This window comes from Hemicordylus capensis, chromosome 10, assembly GCF_027244095.1.
Source record: "Hemicordylus capensis ecotype Gifberg chromosome 10, rHemCap1.1.pri, whole genome shotgun sequence".
Taxonomy (NCBI): Eukaryota; Metazoa; Chordata; class Lepidosauria; order Squamata; family Cordylidae; genus Hemicordylus; species Hemicordylus capensis.
Genome location: NC_069666.1, coordinates 15,832,924 through 15,851,976, shown reverse-complemented (window position 1 = coordinate 15,851,976; position 19,053 = coordinate 15,832,924). Strand labels below are relative to the sequence as shown.

Sequence of the window (19,053 nt, the reverse complement as noted above, 5' to 3'; positions counted from 1 at the left end):
ATGACAGAAATGTTCTAGTGAACACTGTATTCCAACTTCTTAAGAAAAAAGAGCTTGCATAAGGCTTGTGTTGCTCAGGGAGCTCTTGGCATATCCCAACTAGGGACTGCCTGCTATTTCAGCTGTGACATGCTCCTTGCTTTAGTAATGACAAGGGGAAATGAGACAGACTGATCATTATGTGGCCCTGACCTTCATCCAAACTAGTACACTCGGGAAGGAGGCTGCCTGTGATCTCAGCTGGAAGAATAAAACCCAATGACGCTATCTAACAAGTCGGGAAGGTAGGTAGTTTTAAGCTGTTGTGGCTTAGTGCTGGGTGGAGATGTGGAAAGACCGCACATCTTGAAAGCTGTCCCTGACTGACTTCACAGCTGAAAGTAACATTCTCCTGATTCTGCACTTCCTTTGTCATTAAGATGAGAAGTCAGAGTTCTTTATTTTCTGCTCACATGCCAACCCTTGGCTCATGGGGTTAAAAATCTCCATAATGACCTGTCAGGAAGCAGATTGTTAACAGCACAGAACCAAGGAATCTATAAGGGATAGTGGATGGGAAATTGTCTGGCTACTGCAGCCCATCAAATGAACGTATCTCTGGCATTTTACAGTGTACTTGTCTCTGGATATGTACAGCCAAGCTGTCTTTTAGCCTCTAGCCTTTGGGGATTGTTTTTTTTTTTAAAAAGTGGCTTCAAAAAAGCGGGGTGGGGGTGGGGTTTGAGATTAATGCTGGCTTTAAGCATTTCCCCATAAGTAACAATGCAGATCATCAGTCTGCTGTAGTTGGCATGGTGGAGTTGAGGACAATAACACTTAAACAGGAGCCACAGCTGGAGGGGCAGCCATTGGTTTCACAGGAAAGCCTGAAACCACTCTTACTAGGTTTGACTGGCTGCTAGGGAGAATGCTATTTCACGTGCTAATTACCTCTTGTAAATGTAATTGCCATATACTTATCTTGTGGAGTGACTTTGACATGCTACTTTGTAGCCTCCAGGGAAATATCCAGTGTATGGAGCAGTCATGAAGATAGTGTTTTTTGTTTCTGAGTAATTGGAGCCAAGCATTGTGGGAGCAACTTTCATGTATTACTGCTGATGGATTTTTACCCTTTATGTGTGGTGTGTCTACACAGCTCTGTCTATGCTCCTGTTTTGTCACTATTAAACTGTGTATCCAAGTTCACACTTTCCTGGTTGGTCAGCCTTGCATATTTTGTGAATGGGAAGACTTTAAGATGAGAAAGAACATTTTCCATTTGCTGTGACTCTTGCAATTACACGGTTTCCTGGAGCACTGCTTGCTGCCCTCTCTTCTTATGGTGACTGGCTTTCCTTTCTGTGTATGATCATTGGCCTGTAAATGATTCAGGATTTTGGAATGACTGTTAAGCCTTGTTTTCATGAAAACACTCAGTTATATACTGTTCCTTAAAATGGAGTATCTAACTTATACTAAGCCACTTTGTTCATTTTAGTACCAGCATATGGATGTATCTGTGGTTTCCAAGAATGCCTCTGTATTTTATAAGTGCAAGTGGCACACTTCTTTCTAAAAAGAAGTGCGATGGTAACTGATCCTAGTATTCTGTGCTGTTGTGCCTGGTGAGAGCCTACATAGTAGTTTTCCCTCCAACAGAAAGGGAGAAAATTGAAATATTCCTTTGTCCTTGTGAAAAATATATTATTTCACATCAAAAGTATATGAATGGTGCAGAAGCAATATTTTTACTCCAAAGTAATCCGAACAGGAGTAGCTAATATTGTTTCCCTTTGTACATATGAATTCAGCCTGAAATTGCAGCAATAATGGGCCATGCCCAGAAGTAGTTTGCTTCCAGGGTTGGTAAGTGATTGTAGCCTTTAGATTTGTTTAATGCCTGCTTTTAAAATGAAGGCCTATGCTCATTTTGAAGTGAGTGACACTGACAGGCAGGAGGGAAAGAGAAGCTGACGTCTACAATCAGTAATGCAGGAAAAATTGGCACATAGGCTATATAAGTATGTTGTTGTTTTTGGAGCAGAGTGTTGCTAACTACCAGGCCCTCATATTGATCTGAAGAGCTAGGGAAGGCCAAAACTATTGGGGGGGATGGTGCAGGGGAGAAGTAACATACCTTGAAGGATCCATTATAATGCTTTACAACATAAGGTGGAGTAGATGGTGGCAGGAAGGCATTTGGCTCATCTGCTTGGTTTGGGATTTGCTTGGTAATCTTGTGCAAGTGCAATGTGCCCACATAGCAGAACTCAGTATGCTAGTCTGACTTCAGTGCTGGAATTTGACTTGAAGTTGGTCTGGTGTGAGGAGAGGCGCTGAGCTCAAACTGCTGTAGAGTGATAACCCACCACTTGTAATGACCAGGTCATGTTTATTACTAGTGGCATAGGTATATGGGAACGTAGACCTTGTGATGTTGGTGGAATGCTGGATGGGAGTAAATGAGTATGTGCTCAGCTGATCTGGATGTGCATCCTTAGGTATCTGAATGTGAATATCTTAACAAATGTGTGTGTTGTGCATTGGTACTTCGATAACCTTTCTAAGTAACCACAACATAACATCCATTGTTCTTGCTTTCCTTTTCAGCAATGATGCTGTCGCCTGGGCGCACTATGATTACTGGAGGCTTGAGAACATAGCTGCTATTGAAGCTGCTACTTCATACCCAAAGGCTGAGGGAGCAGACAAAAGAGCCTTGAACCTTGAGGTTAACTCTAAGATGTCCTTGAGCAGTGGAGCTTCCGGAGGGAAAGGAGTGGATGCAAACCCAGTTGAGACGTATGACAGTGGGGATGAATGGGACATTGGAGTAGGGAATCTCATAATTGACCTGGACGCGGATTTGGAAAAGGACCAACAGAAATTGGAAATGTCGGGCTCCAAGGATGTGGGGCTTCCAGCACCGAATGCTGTGGCCACGCTTCCAGAGAACATCAAGTTTGTGACCCCAGTTCCAGGTCCACAAAGCAAGGAAGGCAAATCCAAGTCCAAGCGGAGCAAGAGTGGCAAGGACAGTGGCAAAGCTGCCCCAGGATCCTCCCTGTTCACTCCAAGTGAGGGGACCAGTGGCAAGAAGGAGGTTCAGGGACGCCCTGGAGATGGTGTGAACTCTGGTAGCTTGGTGGCTGCCATTGCCCCCAAAGGCTCTGAGAAATCGGCCAAGGCTTCTCGTAGTGTGGCCAACTCGAAGAAGGAGAAGGAGGGTGGTTCGTCAAAGAGTAAGAAGGAAAGGAGTGAGGGTGTGGGTGCTCCAGCAGAGAAGGAGCCCACTGTACTCCAACCTCTCTCCTTGGCTGTCAGGGTTGGGCAGTATGATGGGAGCCAAGGATCAGAGCCGCCTGCTGCTGCTGAGCAGCTTGGGAGTATAGCTATTGACACAGGATCTGCACTCAATCCTTTGGGAGTTAAATCTGAGCTGGAGGATGGTGACAGCGAGTGCCGGCAGCTCAAAAAAGTCAAATCGGAGAAGGTAAGATGTGGGCTTGTGGCTGGGCCTGGAAAGAAGCTACTGCTGGAAATGAAGGAATTGGTCTGCAGATCAACAACCTACATTTTTCCTCATTGTAGTGGGGATACACTGCTCCCAAATCTGTGATAGTCCAGGAGCAGCAAATTTAAGGCAGATGTTTGCATTTCACTGGGAGTAGATTGGAATGCACAGCAGTGAAGTATAACGGGGAAAGGGTGTGCTTAGAGCAGTCTTTTGGAAAATGATGAGGTGTAGCGATTTCATCCCTTGGAAACCAACAAACTAGAGTGATGAACATAATGGCTCTGACTTGTAGACAGCAGAATAGGCCAGAGTGCTAAAAGTCTGTAACATAACCAGGGTCAGGAAATCCACTTGTCTGCTTGTCTGTGATGAGTGAAAAAAATCCAGAGTAATGTACTAACAGCACTTGACAAGTAAACTTTTTGTCTGGCTGGTGAACAAAGCCAAAATTTAATGACCCCTGGATGTAACTCATGCTGCGTTGTGTATCCCCCTCCCCACCTCAAACCTCCCTAATCTGAACTGTAAAACTGGTGGTCCATCCTAACGATTTTTTTTTTAAATGCAGGAGAACCTCATTAATCACGGACTCGCCATCTGCGGTTTCACATATCGATGGTTGGGTAATAGACACCCAACCTCAGTCTATGTGGCGGGGTGGTGGGGGAGGTTAAAAAATTATATCCATGGGTTGGGGGTAGCCGGAAATTACCTTGGAGGTAATTTCTGGCCTCCATTTTGACATCGGGACCCATTTTATTGCTCTTTAATTTTCAACTCTTGGGGGCATTGCTTGACTGCTGGGGACCTGCACTTGCATTTCTTGGTCGTTTTATCCCTGATTATCTGCCAGATAATAGCGATCACTTAGAGCTTCTTCACACATGACAAATGTTCTGTGTGGATAACATTTCTGTGTAGGAAATTGAATGTAACTCATCTGTACGTGGTCCTGTGATGAGTATTCTGATGCGTGTATATAAGAGGGGAGGTGACCTTGATGGACTAGGTTACCATGGGTACATGCATCAAAACAGAAATGCATGTTTGTCACATGACACAAATGAGTTGCACATACCATTTTGTCGATTGAAATTATATCTATGTAGGAAACCTGTTCTGTATGAACTGGCCTGTAAAAACAACTTCTGTTTATATGAAAAGGAGTACATCTCTCCCCCAGCCTCCCATTTTTGGCCTGAATGTCCCTTTTTATTTTTAAAGGGAGTAAATATTTATTGTGTGAGAATTTCCCCTCCTGCAGTTCTAGAGGCTGCAACACCTCCTGTGTGGATGAGTCTAACTCAATATCATTATTGGACAGCTTGAGCAATAACACAACTTGCATAGTTATAATGAAGATTCCCTTTGAGGAAGAGATGGGATCTGGAATTCCTTAGACATATTTAATTCCTAGGCTGTCTCTGTGTTGCTAGTAGACTCTTTGGCTCTTGAGAGACTGAGTTTAGTGTTGGCTGCTTAGAGATGGAGAATCAATTCTGTGCATTACTGTTTGGACTGTTAGACTACTGGCCAATTTTCAGTGGATCGCCTAGCACCTGTTCATGGCTGGGATTCTTTCAAATTTGGTCTGATCGTGCAAGACACTCCTTATGTTCTTTAGAAAGAGTTCAGATTTAAATTATCCAGAGTATGCATTGTTCCTTTGTAAACTCAAAATACATTTGTGGACAGGAGGATTCTTCTTGGTTTCCATTAGCAGATTATAAAGCAAGACTGAAGTGTGCCTATCCTTGTGTATTCAACTTTAGGGTAGAGTAGCTGGCACTTCAAGTATATCTTAGTTGGTGGGATGCTACTATAGAGAACTCACACATTTTCCTCTTAATTAGCTCCTTAACAGCCTATGAAGTTGAAGAGCAACGCCTGCAGGTTGCTATGAAGACAGTTTTAGATAGATGTCTCCTGTTCTCAAATGGGATCCTGCCTTATTTGGATTTGGAGGCCGGTGTTACAACTTGGTTGGTCTGTTGGCCTCTCTGCTTAGGAGAGGAGAGCTGGTCTTATGGTAGCAAGCATGACTTGTCCCTTTAGCTAAGCAGGGTCCACCTTGGTTGCATATGAATGGGAGACTTGACGTGTGAGCACTGCAAGATATTCCCCTCTGGATGGAGCCGCTCTGGGAAGAGCAGAAGGTTCAAAGTTCCCTCCCTGGCTTCTCCAAGATGTGGCTGAGAGAGATTCCTGCCTGCAACCTTGGAGACGCTGCTGCCAGTCTGTGAAGACAATCTGACTCAGTATATGGCAGCTTCCTATTTTCCTGTGTTGAAGGTTGTTGTCCAAACATTAGTATGTGAGCTTCCTTCTTGCATAGTATAGCTTCGGTTTGTTGTGGGACAGCAGTGAACTTTGTCTGCTCTGTGGTAGTCACTTGTCTTCTTATTCAGTTGATATCAAAAGGAATGAACAGTTAAAACATCTTGAGTGCATCATACAGTTGCAAAAGCAGGCTCTAAATTTAGAAGCATGTGTGCACTTGCTAATATAGCAAATTTGATATATTATTAATGCTGCTGTATCCCTCTAGCAAATCTGTGATGCAACACCTGTCCCTATTCCAGTGCTTATATTGAAGTGCACAGACTTGGTGGGGAAAAGAACATTACAGATTGAGGTCACAGCATTTTCCATACTGCTTCTGCTCTGCTCTGTCAGAAAGATAGTGCCTTTCAGTAATCAGTTCTCTAGGCCTGATGATGCTCACCAGGCTTACTCTAGGAGCCAGATAGAACTGTGGATGGGCAACAGTTTTTGTGTTGTAATTGAGTAAATGACCTATTTCTACCTTTTGTGAAGGCTCACATGCTAGAGATCTAAACTGGAATTAAGACTAATCTTCAGTTACTGATGTAGGAAGGAGAGGAGTATAGCCATACCTCATGTAAGAATGAAAACCAAGTACTTGGGTTTTACAGTGAGTGGAGAGGAGTCTGGAAGGATTTGTGAATACTTGCTTTTTATGCTGTATAGGACTGAGGCCTATTTAGAACACTCTCTTTGAAGATCTGTCAAGGTTCATTAGTTTCATACTGTGATTTGAAAGCAAGAGAAGTTAGCAAAGAGAAGAGATGTATTCTGGTTTAAGTGCTGCAGAAGCCTATTCATAGTTAACTGAAATATTTGTATTTAGTGGGTACTGCTATGTAAGGAAGTTATTCTCTCTTTTCCCATTCTTTGGATATGTGAGCCTGAAAGCACTTTATTTTATTTATTTATATGATTTATTATATCTCACCTTTCTCTGTTAAAAGCAAACACGACGGCTCACAATATACCACACCAATAATAATTTTTAAAAAATCATAAAAGCAGCAGTTTAAAAACAGACACAAGTTTAACTGATCTATAAGATAATGCAAAAGCCAGCCCCGCCCCACTCCCCCCAGTGCCATCAACTGCCATTTAAAAACAGCAAGAGGGATTTGCAGTGTGTGCAGAGCGGGTTGGTGGTTTTAGAGGTTTGTTAAATAAGAGATGGAAGAGACACTCCTTTGCTGTCATTATTGTTTTTACGTTGAGAAATACATCCATGCATTACTTGGGGAGACAGGAAGTTGGAGGGTGGATTTCTCCTTTCCCCCCAAGTAGCCTGCATGTACAGCAGTGTTTCCTCTAACAGGGATTCCCAGATGTTGTTGACTACAACTCGCAGAATCCCCAGCTGTGATGGCTTTTGCTTGGGAATCCCTGTTAGAGGGAAGACTGATGTACAGAGAATAATAGTCGTAACAGATGCACGAGATGTGAAATCTACATGCTAGAGTTGGAGCCAGCTTCTGAAATAAAGCTTAGGGCTTAAAATCATCTAGCTTGTCAAATTGAACATTGCTCTGGGTTCTCTTCTTATAGCTGTGGAAATGTCCAACAGCAAACTGAATTGGAGAATATGACTTGTAGGATAGGTAGATCCTGTGTATCTCTGTAAAATGGGAGCAGTGGTATATGGAAAATATTACAGAAGCAGAGAGTTATTTCCTTTTCAAGGGGTCTGAGTGGAATCTTGATGATTTTCCCTGTATTTAAGTGTACATGTAACCACCAGCTATTCCTGTATCCTGAAACCAGTCCCTGGAAAAGGACAGCAGAAAGGAGCTTGTCATGCAGATAGGTTGGAAAAAAATCTTAGCAGAAGGTGCTTGTGAGAGGATGTATGTGACCACCTCAGCAATTTGATTTGTTTGCATCATATAAGCTCTGTATTTCCTCTGATAGAAAATTAAGCCTCTGGTGATCAGGGAGGATTGATTTAGATCTGGCAAAGTTAGGGAAGAGAGAGAGGCATGCAGTGAGAGCATAATGAGGGATTAGTGCAGAAAGGCAGATGGAACCAGGTGTCTGAGCTGGGGGTGGGAATGGACAGATGGCTTCCTTCCCTGCTGTGGCTATAAACAGCCCCTTCATGGAGAGGGTCAGGGTGAGACAGCTACTATGGGCTACTCATGTTTGTTGTTTTTCTGGCTGTGTGTGCATGTTCAGTGGCGGGATGCAAACACTGCAGGAGGAGCAAAAGTTGGTGCAGGAGTTGTAGTGGTGTGAGATGAATGAGCAGGGATCTATACCCACCCCTCTCCCATCTGGAAGCAGAGATTAGTAGTAACCGAGCTCTTCTCCACATCTTGTGATAGCACTTGATACACAGCAAAACACCACAGTTAGCTGTGTGAGGAAGGCAGCCCTGTGGGTAGTATTCATGTAGTACTGCTGTGCAGGGCTCTTTAGCCTAAACTTGAGCCAGAATATGAGTTTCTGTTGGCCCCTGTGAGGTAAATATACTTCCCAGGTGCAAGCATTTGGCTTGCCTTATTTTCTTGGAACAGACCTCTGTAACACCTTCATGTTGGCTACTACACTGTAAGCAATGCTGCTTTGACAATGAAGGACAAGTGTCAGTGAGGGCAAAACTGAAGATTTATTAAGCAAACAAGGGAGTCCAACCCTTGTTTGCCTTGTAATGCTAATGAGGTTTGGGCAGCATTCCTGGGGATGAACTGGGCAGGTAGGGGGTGCTTAACCCTTCCTGTGCCTGTTGATGCTCCTCTCCCCATCTCACCATCACTTTATTTTACCTCCCCCCTGCCCTGCTTGGTATAGGCTCTGAGGCAGGAAGAAACCTGGCTATGGGGGGAAATGGCTGGCATTTGGATCTGCAGTTAGAATCAGTGGTTGTAAGAAGTTAAGTACACTTCTCCTGCCTGTTGATTCATCCGTGCAAATATGAACCACCCACCCCACCCCTGTATTCCCTTTAAGTGGTTTTTTGTAATTTTGCCGAGTCCAGGGTTTATATACCTCTGCTGGGAACTGTCCTTTTGGACCTTGGGACCTTGGAGGGGAAAAGCAGTCTTGGCGGGAAGGGACCTGACTGCTCAGTGTGCTGCCTCTTTAGTGCTTTGGGGTTATTTATTTTATCAGCTTGGAGACTGGCAGCAGCTGCTGGTGCTCTGCTGTGGTTCTGCTTTCTTGGATAACAGCACAGTAAATGGCAAGTTCTTGCTGTGTGGTGGCAGTTACTGCAGTGCATGTGGGAATGGGAGGTGCAGCCCAGCAGGCTTTGGAAGCTCCATTTGTTGTCAGCCTTCATGATGCTGGATAAGAGCAGGTGGAGAGATGAGCAACGGACAAAACTGCTTCCCTGTGTTTGACTCCTTCTCCAGCTTTGATTTGATTGAACATTTGCTGTGATGATCAGTGCCATGTGGGATGTTAATGTGATGTTGCTATGTGCAGGAAGGAGGGGTTCAATGAAATCTCTTATCAATGTGTACATGAGGGAGCATGTTCCAGGCACACAGTGCTCTGAATGCACCTTTTGCCAAAGTTCCAAATGGGAGAAACTGATTCAAGTGGAACAAGTACATTTTTTCACTTTGACCTGGGCAGACATACCAAAACAAACACATGCTAGTCCCCACTGTCCCCCAAAGTAGTGTTTTTCAGTTAATCACTTCCTGTTTTTAATCAGGTTGGTTGGGGTCCAATCTCCAGGTTTGCCAGAGAAATTCTGCACACTCCTTTGAATTGCGAAACCTCTCCAGCCTCTTCCCCATTGCATATCAAAACATGCATATCAAAAAGGGGTGTTTGGCCAAGCTAACACAGCATGACTGAGCAGAGAGAGAACAAAGAAATGGTGCATGAAATCATGGCTCATTTTTACCCAACCCCTCTGAAGTTGCAATATATTACTATAGAATTTAAGATTAATAATTGGCACCAATGGAAGGTACCTATGTTTTATACCAGTGTACCTCTGAAAAGTTGTAACCAAATAGCACACTAACATTAGAGGCTAGGCAGAACTTAAGTTGGGATATTCTAAATACCCAGGATAAAACTCAGGGCAGTTTAACCAAAAGAGATTTGTGAACAAATGGAAAAAATGCAAACATAAATAAATAAATTTTATTATAAAAATAAAAAAGTGCTAACTTAAACTGAGTAAGTGAAACATGGTATAAGCTTGAGAGATGTTCTTAGCTTATGAGTTTACTGGACAGCCACCTCAGGCTAATGATCTCTTTGCTCATCTAGGTATCCGTGAAGCATGGGTTTCCCAGACTTGGTCATCAAGCAAAACTCCAGAGAGTGCTAGGGCCAGCCTGTTAGTAGATAAAACAGCCAATGTCAATCTGTGACATCATGAAACCTATGACTAATAAAAATAAATGGTGTCACATGAGTACCAAACTATTTCCTAATAGATCAAAGAATGAAACATGCAGATAGATTAGTAACAAATATTGTTAATTTTTCATCTGCTGCAGTCACCTAGAAGATACCCTAAATCCCGTAAGTCTGTTATTAGGTTGGATGTGGGATTTACCTGGCTCAGAAGGAAAAGCTCAGATGCAGAGCAAACACATTAATTTGTTGACCAAGGGCCTGATCAACAGGAAAGACCTTCAACTGAATGATAATTGTGAACCGCCCTGAGCCATTTCGGAAGGGCGGTATATAAATCAAATAAATAAATAAATAATAAATAAATAAATAAATTGTATCTGCATTTGCATTTCAGTTGATACAGTGTTTGCCTGCTGGGAGCAGTTTGGTTTTTTGGGGGGTCTAAACATCAGATATGGAGGCTATAGGCAAACATAATACTAAAGTAAAATAAATGCTGAGTATTTTTAATACTGCATCCATCCAACCTTTGTGTGACATAGAGAGTACATTGTGTCTTCTCTCTGGCACAATTCCCATAACTACTTCTGCTAGAACAAATAAAGAGCTTTTAGAAATCTGGTAAAACCAGACCCAGGATGACAGTTGTCTTGGGTGCAATTTGTCCTTCCTTGCCTGCTTATGAAGAGAGGAGCTACTACTGTCTGTGCCAGAGATCTGTGCAGTGCTGGGGCCTTAAGTTCAAAACAGATCCCTCCAATATGCCACAAGCCAGTATGGTCAAGAGAATAATGTGAAAGATCCTAAATATTGTACATAAGGTTTTGATACTACCAACCCAAGCCAAATCTTTTTCTCCTCAAATTCTCAAGTACTTGCAAAGATGTTTAAAGTTTTTGTGTGCCTACTTCACTTTTTGAGCAGAATAGGTATGCCCCAGCTTCAAGAATAGCGGGAAGCACTTACTCCAGCATATTCTCCAGATCCTAAAGGGAGTAATAGCATTACCATTGTGTCATAGTATTCTCATGTGGTAGATGCAACCTGGTGTGTGCTCATCATGCCATTGCCTGCCTCCTAAATAGCGGCATGCTACTGTGCCCACTTCTGTTGGAAATAACTGGTGGACTGAAGATTTTGGAGGAAGCAGCAGCAGCAGTCTTAATAGTTTGAGCAGATGAATATGTACAGTCACCTTAGCATTGCTCTATTTCCTTAGTCAGTGAAGCAAAGTGCAGAGCGCTATGGCACTCCCACTCATGGTTCTTTATCTTCTGTCTGGAAGGTTTGAAAGAGAGGGAGAGCGCCACAAGTGCAGTTAACAGAGTGCAGCTCTGCGCACTGGGGGAATGACTGGAGGCCAGGCAGGTGCATTTTGTTCCTTGGCTGCTCATTGGAGTATTTGCTGCTAATGCAAGGTAAGTGAATGGCAAGTTACAGGCAGCTGTTGATGAAGGCAGTTCTAGGAAGGTCCATACTTATCTTTTTATTAGGTCTGCCAAGAATTTCAGCACAGGCAAGAATTGAGGCATATTGTGGCATGTTCATAAGTACGGGCAGGCCTGCCTATGTTGCCTCTCAGTACTTGGACACCAGGGCAACTGCTTGCATCCGTGAGGACTGGTGCATATATGGTTCCCCACCCCCATTTTGTTTTTTTAGCAACTTTGTCAGGTACATTAAGCTGAGAGAGATGTGCCTTTGTGAAACACATTGCATGTGTATACCTTCCCCTCTATCTTTTACACAAGAAAAACTGTGCTTCATATTTTGATTTTTTTAAAGTTGCATATGCTGCAATGCTTCAAAAATAATGAAGTCATGGTGATTTACAACAAAATTTAAAAACAGTCTCTAAAATCATAGAAGTACAGGATAAGAGAGTCATTAAAAAGGGAAATCACAAAAGAATATACAGAGTTAAGAGAAAGTCTGCTGAAATAAAAAAGTCTTCAGTCATTTAAAATTAAACTGGGAAGGGGCAAGCCTAAGATCAAGGGGTTCTAAAGAGTCAGGGCCACTGCTGAGAAGGCATGCCTGCATGTTACTGACAGTCATGCCTCAGAAGGGGACGGATCCACAGGAGAGCCTCTCTTTATGATCTCTCATGCCGGGGCAGAGGTAGGTGGGAGTAGGCCTTCCGGTAGCTTGGTCTTAAGCCATTAAGGGCATTAAAGGTCAAAACCAGCACCTCAAATTGCACCCAGTGTCTGATGATATCTTTGGAGGGAATGTGGCTGCATTCATGGATCCTACACTTGAATATTAGAGTTAGTGTAGGAGGTCATCCAGTAGTATGGGTTGTGGACCCAACATGCTCCACAGATAGGACTGATTTAAATTGAGAATGAGGCTTGCTTCTGGTGCTCAGAGGGCCTTCTCAGTTGCAGCCCCCTCCTTATGGAGCACTCTGCCTCCTGAGATTTGTAATGCCCCCTCCCTTCTGTTCTTTAAGAAGCTTTTGAAAACTTATCTTTTTTGACAGGTTTTTAGGGGTTTTTGGTGTGTATGTGGTGCCCCCCCCCCCCCCGGTCTTGGTTTTAATTTATGTAAACCGCCTCAAGTCTAAGGAAGTCAATAGTCAATAAATTTGCGAAAGAAATAAAAAAGATTCCTGAAGACAAAAAGTGTGATTTTCTGCTTTATAAGGCCCATAATGACTCTGCCATGTAATTAGGGCAGCTGCTACTGACTCTGTATTTGCCCGGGCCTCTCTCTTTTGGGCAAAGGACCTCATCCAACATATACCTCTGGAAAACACTAAGTTTAGACAGGGCATTACCAAGCTGGCTAAAGCGGCTGCCCTTATGGTGGATTCCAGTTTGGATTGCATTCATTACGTTTCCAGAGCCATAGCCTCGGGCGTTGCTGTCTGCAGATGTCTCTGGCTCAAGCATTGGAGTGTTGACTCTAGAGCCAAGCTCAGTTTAGCCTCTACCTCATTTAATGGGGCAAATCTATTTGGGGAATCTTTGGACCCTGTGATAAGAAAAAGGCTATGCCATTAGGCTGTAAGGAGTTGCACAAATTGTTCAGGTCTGCCCCTCCTTCATCTTGTCCAGGCCACCTGGCGTGCACTACAGAGTTAACTGCAACTCCACCCACAAGACCTCATGGTGTCAGCAGAGGAATAAAGGACCCGCCAGGTCCCTAGCCTCATGTCCATCCACCTTCTCTCCTTCCCAGACCAAATGTAAGCAATCATTCTATGCTGGTAGGGGGGCAGACCTCGATTTCACTCACATTTGGGCCAACACCACTCATGACCGTTGGTTGGGTCTTTTCCACTCTCTCCCAAAGTTATTCCCTAGACCTTTCTTCTACTCTTCCAGACATTTCCTGGTCTCTCTCAAATCCAAAAATCTGACCAAACATCTTTGGATGAGTCAGGCAATTCTTCACCTCACTCAGGATAGAAACAGTACCCTTGACTGACTCATGTTGAAGCATTTATTCAAAGCGGGATGGTATATGGAGGGTGGTTCTAGAACTGAAGGACCTGAACTGCTTCATTCAAAAGAGGAAGATTCACATGGAATCCCTCCTCACCATCAAGGAGGCAATCGGGCCTCATGATTTCTTGGTCTCCATCTGCCCATCCTCCCCGCCCAACACAAATTCCTCAGGTTTGGCTACGACAATCAACACTTCCAATGCAGGGCCCTTCCCTTTAGCCTATCATTCACGTCCCAGGTGTTCTCCGAAATCATGGTGGCACTTGTGCACATTAGGACCTGCGACATTCATACCCACCCTTTGCTAGACGATCTCTTGATCCGGGCCCCTTCTTTCCATTGGGCGTGGACGGATGTGAGTGGCTCTCGGCTATCTCCACTCATGTTTTCTGGTCAATCACCAGAAAAGTCACCTTATTCTCTCCCAGTCCCTTCAACATCTGGGAGCATTCTTCAGTACTGTGCAAGCCACTGTTTATCTCCCCAGTGAACAGAGGGAGAAGCTGATTTGCCTTCTTTTTCTCCTTCTGAAATATTCAGTAGAACTTATGTTACTTTTACAGGTCCTTTTTTGTAGCCATCCCTATGGCTCGCAGAGTTTCTGAACTTGGGGCATTCTCCATCTTCCAACCTGAAGATGGAGAAGCAACTTTGCCTCTTCCAACCTGACTTGGTCATTCTTAAGCTCAACCCTACCTTCTTACCCAAGGTCAATACAACCTTTCACCATTTGCAGGATTTTGTGCTGCCTTTTGGGGGGTATGTGTGTGTGCTTCCCCTTCTCACCCCAAGGAGAGGTCCTGGCATATCCTGGATGTCTGTAGGGCATTTTGTTTCTATATTAGGTGTACCAGAGCTTTCCTCCACTCCGACTCACTTTTTGTTAGCTTTCACCCTTCATCTTTGGGTTCCAAGGATTCCAAAGTCACCCTATTGAGGTGGATTTGAACTCGCATTTCATTGGCGCTGGGGCTTGAACTTGCATTTCATTGGTCCCTGGTGCTTCCTGTTCTTGGGGGCATCACTGCCCATTCTAGGTGCAGTGCCTCTGTTTCAGTAACTTTTTCCGCTCATGTGCTGCTATTTGAAATATGTTGGGCAGCCACCTGGTCCTCTATCACCTCTTTCATTAAGCACTACAAAATTTCCTCCTAGTCAGAACAGGCAGCCATTGGCCACACTGTACTACAAGTTGTCTAGTTATGTCCTTTACCATCCGTCAACTCACTGCTCAGTCATACTACTGGATGACCTCCTACTCTGTGGAAAAGGTCTTACGATGAAGGATTCTTTTTCACAGTGTATGGAGGCCATCAGATCCACCCACGGATGTTCTCTCTGGCTTCAGTTTGTTGCCAGGGTGCAAGTTTTTTGGGTGGTGGCAGTGATTCCCAGGGTAGCAGCTTATTCCTTTATATATTTTTCTTTTTCTGCACAGTGCTCTTTTTTGTCACCTGATTTTTTTCTGTGCAATAGTCCTGGAACGGCGTTTGGCACCTTCTGAGCACCAGAAGCAAGCCTCATTCTAAATTTGAATTAGTCCTGTCTGTGGAGCATGTTGGGTCCACAACCCATGCCGCTGGGTGACCTCTGTATGCTGTGAAAAAGAACCCTTCATGGTAAGACTAATGCTGCTTTCCTTATCTTTCCCTGACCTTCAGTACAGAGCCTTCTGTTGCAGGAACAAAGCAGGAACATGGCATACAGCCAGAATGTCAAGAGTTACAAAGGAGGAAATTGGGCTTCCTTAATCCTGTGGAGTTAGATTTTGATATTTGGCTTCCAGGGAGAGCAGTGTGTGTGTATGTAAATGCAACTGACTTTTTAAAAAAACTGCTGGATGTAGCAGGCAGAGATTTGGCTGCTGTTGCCTCTGGAGGTTGGCTGTAACTGAAGAAAATTGCTTCCTCTTTCTGATAGCCCAGTTGTGTGAGTAGGAAAGGGCTTGGAGTGAGGGGCAACCTGTTTAATCAATTACAGCTTTGTTTTGTATCCAGTGTAACTATAGCTGCCCCCCCCCCGCATCAGACAGTGCTGCTTCTGAGGCAGTAGTTAACCTAGTCATGATCCCAATGTCTATCTCCCAGAATAATTTTTACCACAAAAACCCATGTTGCAATAGAAACATGCATGAAATGGGAGAGGAGGAGAGACTTGGGAGCATTTCCTGATTGTCATATGCTTTAATTTCCGTTTGCTACTTTTTCTTGGTGGCATATGTACACCCCCAACTGATTCCTTTTCCGATTCCCAGGGCTTACTAAGATGTGATTGTCCTCAAATGATTGGGCATTCTAGTTGTGACTGTTTATTGACTTTTGCTTCACCTGTCACATTGGTCAAATACTATCATTTGGGATAGATCGGAAATTAGCACCATATGGAGTCCTTTCCAGTATACTGCTTTGCTGCCAATTTTCTTCATGGTTGTTTTTAAAGATCATCATGACTGTTTTAAGTCTCTCTCTCTCTCTCTCTCTCTCTCTCTCTCTCTCTCTCTCTCTCTCTCTCATATAGCATGTTACGCTGGATAAGCAGTGAATTTTTGCAGTTGGTTATCCTTTGTACTGATATCTTCATATATTTAGTTTACTTAAAAGATGCTAACTTTGCTGAGGGTATTTTAGGTCTGTCAGTGTAGGCTTGTAAGGAGATCTTAGGCCTCCTTCACATCCACACATCCATCAGCATGGGAGCTGCTTCCTCATAAGGCTTTTGCAATCCTGTGCTGCTTGAAAATGCATGTGAGTATGTGACAACCATATGGATAATGCTGGTCTTGTGGTTTTGCAGATCGGGGAGTTTTCTTAACTTGCTGGTCACCTGTAACAACAGACATTAGTGTTCCAGAACAAGACATGTGAATCTTCATTTTCCCCACCTTTTCACACTGAAGCAAGCCTTAGAAATTCATGTAGACATTTGGTTGTCATTAGTACAGCCAGGCACAATATTTCCTTGTACTTTCCATCTGGATTGGGCCCTTTGTTTTAAACTTGTATGTTCTTGGGGCAAAAAACATAGTGGTCTCTCTTGGATTGGGACTCAGTTAAACAAACACATGATGATAGAGAGCTCAAAAATGGGTTTGTTCAAAATAGAGTGGTTGCTTCCTGAGTGACATTGATAATTGTTGGGAGTCGGTTTTGCATATTGGATCACAGGAAGACCTATGGGAGCTGGGTTTAGGTTCAAGGTCAGCAATTTCTAAAAAATGAGACCCAGAGAGCATCATAATGCTGTAATGGCCAGCCTGCAGGGAGCTTCTTTAAATGTTGTGTGTGTGTGGGCGGGGGGGGGGGGGGGGCTTCTTGGCAGCTAATATAGCAGGACACAGCCCAGAGCTGCTTTGGTTTCCTGGAGTTTATTGCAAATGCTGAGAGGTAGTGTGGCTTGCCAGTGATACTGATCTTAGAAGGCTCCTCTGTATGGGACAAGAATAGGAGCTGAATGTTTGTGGATCAGGATGCACTGGGGCCTATGAAATAGAGAGAGGTAATGATTTGTTAGGTTAAGAACCAGGTGCAATATAGAAAGGTGGCTTTTAAAAACTGAGCATTGTCTCGCCCCTATGCACATTTTCTCACACAGGACATTCCAGGTTATCCTATGAATTAAAATTGGCATCCAAATCCAGTGATGTAATTCTGGAGGGTCAGTATTGGGATTGGATGGGAGTGCTAGCAAAATATATCTGTATCTGCACAAATGGTAGTCACACACACACACACACACACACACACACACACACACGGGTGTGGGGGGAGAGTGCATATAACATTATCAAGGATAGCAATAATATATGAGTATTATATATTAATATAATAGTATTATCCTCTCCGAGGATAATATTAGTACCTCAATCAATAATCTAATATTATCTGATCCTTGGCAGCCAGATATAAACCTGGTCTGAACTGGATGAATAATGGTAGGGGGAACAGTCTGCTCTGCACCCTACGTGCTGGTGGGGCACATAGGTCAATAACTTGTTCCCTGCACTCTGCACTTCCGGTCCGACAAGGCAACAGGGCGGCAGGGAGGTATGCTGCCACCCCACCAAACCCTTTTAAACTGCAGCACTGGTGGAGGCAGGTGCGGGGGGGAGAGCATCCTCCCCCACCCTTAAAGATATCCATCCTCGAGTTGCTCCCCCTCCGGTTCCGTGCACATCCCTAATCTAAACGTTATTGAGAGAAGGAGAGAAGTACTGACTTTAAAAATACATCACCATCATTATAAAATTGGAGCCCGGAAATTGATATATTTCTTGTAAAACTGCACATTGGGTCCCGGGGCCCTTCTGGATTTCATAGATTCAATTGTGGCTGTTATTTCCTGTAGAGAAAGAGATGCAGCTAAAAAATTGATCTGATCTTGTGTTAAGTATGGAAGATGCACCTTTTGCAGGAAACAGTCTATCTGCATCATTATTAGATGTAATGCTGCTATTCAGCTTAGAATAAAACTCAAATTTCTGATTTATAAATTCAGGATCTGTGGACATTGCTTTGAGTATGATGGATAATGTTATGCTGTTTAATCTGTTTCAATATAGAAGCCAAGAGTTTACTAGATCTCCCCGTTTTCCCAATACCTTTGCCTAGTACAATTAAACAAAAATTCAGTTTCTAAGGAGTACAATTTATTGAGTTGATATTTAGCCGTAAGTAAGGTTCTGTATGTCTCAGGAGATGGGTGTAATGTGTATAAGGTTAATAAATCCTTAACTTGCTTCTCGAGAGATACTATCTGAGCCATTTGTTGCCTTTTTAAATATGAAGACTAAGCAATGATTCGGCCCCGCAAAAATGCTTTAAAAGTATCCCAAACCAGATGTAATAGAGCGCCTGTTAAAATGAAAAACAAAACAAAACACAAAACCCTCCATCTCCTGTTCCATTTGTCTAATGTTACAGATCATTCAGCAAGGATTTATTCATATACCACCTGAATGAAGTACTGGAATAACCTTCCATACAGACAACCAATTTAACACGGGCATGATCTGAGATTGCTATGGCATTGCATAAGTTGCATGCCTGAACCTGAGGTTCAAAGAAATGTCAAAAAAATAATCCAACCTAAAACAATCTTTATAAACAGGAGAAAGAAAATTATATTCTCATTGGGAGGAATTAAGTTGATGACATGTCTACTAAATTAAAACTTAACATATAGGCCTTAAGTATGGTATGGGTTTGAGATTGTAATCTAGATGTGGCAGGGCATATTACAGTCAAGAAGGGGATCAAGAGATTGATTCAAATCCCCTCCAGTAATCAAGTGATCAAATATCAAGGTATGTAAATATTCAAAACAGCTATGTATTAATTCTGGGGAATCTATGACTGGAGCATACAAATTCATTAATGCCAAATGCTGACCACCCATACTAGCCATGAGTATAAGAAAATGACCTTCATGTGTTGTTTCCTGTTAAACAATTAATTT

General features: G+C 43.3%; 1 protein-coding gene across 2 annotated transcripts in view; it reads left to right on the top strand.

Annotated features, from left to right (window-relative positions):
• ZNF609 (zinc finger protein 609) overlaps positions 1 to 19,053 on the top strand; it is a 128,477-nt gene that overhangs the window by 25,758 nt on the left and 83,666 nt on the right. For both annotated transcript variants that reach the window (XM_053272226.1, XM_053272227.1), the window contains exon 2: positions 2,593 to 3,475. In XM_053272226.1, the coding sequence (XP_053128201.1) occupies positions 2,726 to 3,475 (750 nt within the window). In that variant the 5' untranslated portion in view covers positions 2,593 to 2,725. The remainder of the gene's footprint in view (positions 1 to 2,592; positions 3,476 to 19,053) is intronic.